Genomic DNA, 5302 nt, shown 5'->3' with positions numbered 1-5302 from the left:
ATGAGTATATCAACCTCTTTGGTGGCACAGAGAGATTCGAGGAATTAAGGAGGTCCCTACTTGTTGATGGATTATCCATGGTATGTAATTTATGTTTTGCTTTTTAACAATTAACTTTAAATAAATATGATGTGTATATTTGTTTGATTCAGGTTACTATGGATAAGTGGATGAATATAATCAAGATGGGATATGTCATTGCATCAAGGTATAATGTAATCCTTGTATCATTGTCCTTGCAACAAAGCATGACATTCTTTTCTCTTAGAAGTCAACCACCAACAGATTCTTCTGTGCACTGCATAATATGTATTAGTCACGTCTATGACAATCATTTTGTTCAGGTAGATTCAAGATAATCCTATTTTTTAATTTATGCAATCATTTGTGTTATAATAACATAAAATTGTTTGCACATGCATAACAGGTTTATTTAAAAGACCGTTGTCCTTTACCGCCTCTAGCATTGTTATGGTCTAGGAATTGTCATCCTCAAGCAAAGCAGTGACCAACTCCATATATTAGTAGAATGCATCAGTACAGAAATTTGATGATGTTGAAAAGAGACTATGTTGACATAACTGAAGACTGAACAACTAGCTTCTAATGACTTTGTAATGTCCTACATTAATATATAATTGTTAGGCTGCATATTCACGTAATTATCACTATCTTTGTTACGTTAAACTTAATTTTTTAAGGTGTAGAACTGAAGAGTTTAGTGTCACGTCATTACTAGGGTCTACTAATACATTTTACGGTTACATAATTTAAAATAGTTTGTTAATGTTAACCCTAATATTAACATTTACAAAAAGTTTGGTAAAACCAAAATGTTGTCAAATACAAGAAAATTATAAACATAGTCTAAATATTAAAATAAAAAATGGATGACGTTTATGGCTGATCCGTGCGCTGCCTTCTTCGTGACCAGACATAAACATTGCCCTCTGTAGTGACACCCCTAACAATCCTTAAGCAGACATTCATGACATTGTGTACTTCTGTGCATTCAGTGACTATCCTTAGATTGAGCAAACATTCCAACCTTTCCGCGATTGCTTAGCAAGCCACCTATGACATTGAAAACAACTAATAAGGTATTACCATATTTCAAAATTAAATTAAATGACATTTAATAGAAAATTAATAAATAGTTTACCACTGCATGTCTAGGCTGCTCTACATCAGAAGAGCCATGTGCAAGTGCTTCTTCCATAGCTGTTGTTGCTGCTGCCACTGGGACCTCAGGGATATGTGGCTCCACATATGTGTCATCCTGCATCATAGGTGGATGTCTGGCCGGATCCACAGGTTGTGTCGGTGTCATGAATGGATGCGAAATCATGAAAAACTAGTGGAGGTAATAAGATGCACATTGTCCTGGCACAACACAAATCTACCCCACTTGTGCAAGATAGTCAGAGAAATGCATCCACATGTCGTCAATATCTTCAAATGATAGCATTGAACCCATAGTGTGTGGAGGAATGGTCTGAACATATCCAAATTGCCACACCACCCTCTCTGGTCGATGTCTGACGACAATGGGACCCCATCGGATATGACCTGAAAAGCATGAAATGAGATCAAAATCCCACACTACACGATGGTCACCATAAGGCATCTAGCAAACATCAGCAATTGTCAGTCGATCTAGACGTTTTTGGTACGTCGATGCTGGTAATGACTTCGAAGAAGCCTTCGTAGAAATCCACCGACAGGCACGTGGTGACCTTTCATCATAGTCTGGATCCGTCAAAAACTCAGCAACAGAGGGAAAATGCTCATATATCCAACACTACACAAATTAGATCAAAATAAAACAAAATTTCAAATTAACATATTAATTACATATTAAAAAAAATTAAATTACAATAATTGACAATAATTACCTGTAATAGTGTGATGTATCCAGCAAGCTGTCGGCTGCCGCTCTTGCAAGCATCATTCAAATTATCATACATATGCACTAGGGTGGTAGCTCCCCATGCGTAGCTTCCACTCTGACTCAAGTCTCGGAAAGCGTATAAAAAAACCACATGAACATGTGTTGCACTCTTGTTAGTAAAAAGAGTGCAACCTAACAAATGCAACAAATAAGCACAAGCTACAACAGTCTAATGTCCAACCTCACATTTACTCTGATAAATATCTTGTAGCCACGATAGGTATACGTATGCCTCATGACATTGTACTGTCTCAGCTCTAGCTTCCTCTTCGGAGACTTCAAGTAACTCCACCAAAATCAAGATCGCTTCGCCGACATGCAGAGTCTCAAAGCTGTGGAATGCGCCTATAATAGGAAGATGAAGCAAAGAGGCCACATCATCCAAGGTGATGGTCACCTCTCCAACAGGAAGATGGAAACTGCTCGTTTCCTTATGCCACCTATCCACAAAAGCGGATATAAGTCCCCGATCGCCAGTTTCCACTGAACATGCGATCAAAGGACTTAATCCTGTGGTAGCGACTAGCCCTTCAATTTCAGGAACAGGCCTCCCAAATTTCTGAACCTTCCTTCCATGGGAGAATAGCTTCAATTCAAGACGTTCCTGAAAAAAATTTAAATAATTTTAACAATAATAATTTAAATTATGAATAATTTAAATAATAAGAAATACTTAAGAATTATAATTCATTAAAAATTATAAATACCTCTCCATTCCATACAATGACTGCAACATGGTCACCATAGGCAGTCAGCACTGATGGGTCACACGGCCCACCTGGAAACCCCTCAGCATCATCAACAACTTCTTCAGTACATCTTTAGTCACGCCAGCCATGTCAGGAGCATCCTCAGCAACAGGGGCAATTTCCCATTGCCTACATGTGGATGTTGTAGGCCTTCGTCGTTGGGGAACATCATCTGAATGACAATGATCCTTTCTCCCTAGGGCTCTACCTATAACACTGCCTAAGGCACGACCTAACCCTCTAGTTCTAACCATAATCTGCAAATTTTTAGGTTGAATTCAATTTTTTTTTCATTTATCTAATAAAAAAAACTATTTACAAACAAATAATTAAATAATATATGACTATTTTTCATTGAAATAAAATAAACATAAACAACTACAAAATCCATATATTTACTATTAAAATTTATAATTATTTCATAACACAATGCAATATAAAATAAAGTTTTTTAAAACACAAACAATACCTATTTTTAAAACAAAACTAACAAATAAACTACCTATTTAAAAACATTATTCAAAACATAATTTTTCAAACAATAACTATTTTTTTATTTTTTTATTTAAATTAAAAATGTTATACGAATCAACATGATCCGTATGAGTCATACGGATCATGTTGATTCGTATAAAATTTTCATTTTATATAGAAAAATAAAAAAATAGTTATTGTTTGAAAAATTATGTTTTGAATAATGTTTTTAAATAGGTAGTTTATTTGTAAGTTTTGTTTTACAAATAGGAATTGTTTGTGTTTTAAAAAACTTTATTTTATATTGCATTGTGTAATGAAATAATTATAAATTTTAATAGTAAACATATGGATTTTGGAGGTGTTGAATGTTTATTTCATTTCAATGAAAATAGTCATATATTATTTAATTATATGATTGTTCTAGTTGTTTATATTAGATATCAAGCTCACCCATACCCTCACAAATGGCTTATGTGCCACACTTCATTAGAGGGAAATTTGAATTTTATTCCAATTTCACTTGAATTTGTGGAGCCAAATGCTGGAGCCAAAATTTCACTAATATGATTATTGAATTTAGCTATGGTTGAGCCCACTAGTCCAAGATCAAGTCCAAGATTCTCCACTAAGTGTGCTTAGGTGTTATGAGACATGTAAAGCATGAAGGACTCATTAGGTACCCAACATGAAGGACTCTAAAATTTAATTGGATTGGGCTTCTCCCAATTCAATTAAATTTATTTCTCAACACACACATCAAATATTCACTTAATGCATGTGAAATTACAAAACTACCCCTTATACAAAAACTAGTCTAGGTGCCCTAAAATACAAGGGCTGAAAAATCCTACATTTCTAGGGTATCCTACCTACATTATGGAGCCCTAAATAAAAGGCCCAAAAATAATAAAATCCTAATCTAATATGTACAAATATAAGTGGGCTCATACTTAGCCCATGGGCCCAAAATCTACCCTAAGGCTCATGAGAATCCTAGGGCCTTCTCTTGCATCTCTGGCTCAATCTTCTTGGAGTCTTCTATCCAATGCTCTTGGAGGATAGGATTGTATCAATACGGATCATGTTGATCTATATGAGTCATACGGATCAACATGATCCATATGAGTCATGTGGATCATATAACAAATACGGATCATGTTGATCCGTACGAACACACCATACCAAAATAAAAAATGCAGCCATTAATGAAGAGAAAAAGCTTACCTTGATGGTGGAACAGCAAAATGGAGCTGCAAGTCCTCAATGTCAACAACGAACTACCCAATCTGTGGCAAACAAACCTCCAAGGAAAGTAAACGGCACGGGGATGAGAAGAAGCTCAAACACACAACCAAGAAAATGAAACGATGCGGGGAGGAGAAGTCGTATGGAACGTGTGAACAATGAAATGGTATAACAGATACCCACAAAGACACAAAGTTTGGCAACAGTTAAACAAAGCTAGTATATCCTTCCCAAGTTTAAAACCTCAACTACAATGGTCACATTATATTTAATGCATATATCATATGAATATTGGATAACCTGAATTTTATCATATAATAAAGTAAACTATTTAAGCCTTAAGGCATGTGTTTATAAATGCTAAGATATACTACCTCTTTCCCATATATTTCAATATTTTAGCTTTTTTTTCAAAATATTTAATGTTTTAGAATTTTAAAATCTAATTAACGTATTTTTCTCACAAATATTCATAGTTAATATTCACTACTAGCGGTACAAGTATTAAAGATCAACGTATTTAATAAAGACATTTAAATTCAAATAGAATAATTTTTAATTAGTTTTATTAAATAACCCATGTGCAATAATATTAAATACCAAAAGATATGGGAAAGATGTATTAGTAAGCTATAAAAAATGAGTTAATGAGTTTTGAAATTTTTTGCATGACTAAAAGAATTTAGTACCTATGCACTAACGATGTAAAATAATTTATACCGTCATTCAATCATAAATCAGTATTTAAATTACTTTAAGATAATTATTTGAAAATTAAACAAACTTATCATATATGACAAATTGTAATAAGATGAGTGTAAATTTTTTTACACCATCAAGGTAAAACCCTTTTTCTCTATAAATAATATTTTTTTTTCAA

The 5302-nt window shown here is 33.8% G+C and overlaps 1 protein-coding gene across 1 annotated transcript; it reads right to left on the bottom strand.

The window, feature by feature from the left end:
• Positions 1-1399: 1399 nt before the first annotated feature.
• On the bottom strand, positions 1400-2954 carry LOC102661295 (protein MAIN-LIKE 1-like). Its single transcript, XM_006606652.1, has 5 exons — positions 2730-2954; positions 2192-2555; positions 1896-2083; positions 1663-1801; positions 1400-1569 (listed from the first exon to the last, which is right to left on the bottom strand). The coding sequence occupies exons 1-5, from the start codon at positions 2952-2954 to the stop codon at positions 1400-1402; spliced, it is 1086 nt and encodes a 361-aa protein (XP_006606715.1).
• Positions 2955-5302: the final 2348 nt, after the last annotated feature.

This window comes from Glycine max, chromosome 20 (genome assembly GCF_000004515.6).
Source record: "Glycine max cultivar Williams 82 chromosome 20, Glycine_max_v4.0, whole genome shotgun sequence".
In the NCBI taxonomy this organism is placed as follows: domain Eukaryota; kingdom Viridiplantae; phylum Streptophyta; class Magnoliopsida; order Fabales; family Fabaceae; genus Glycine; species Glycine max.
This window is presented reverse-complemented; position numbering and strand designations above follow the sequence as displayed.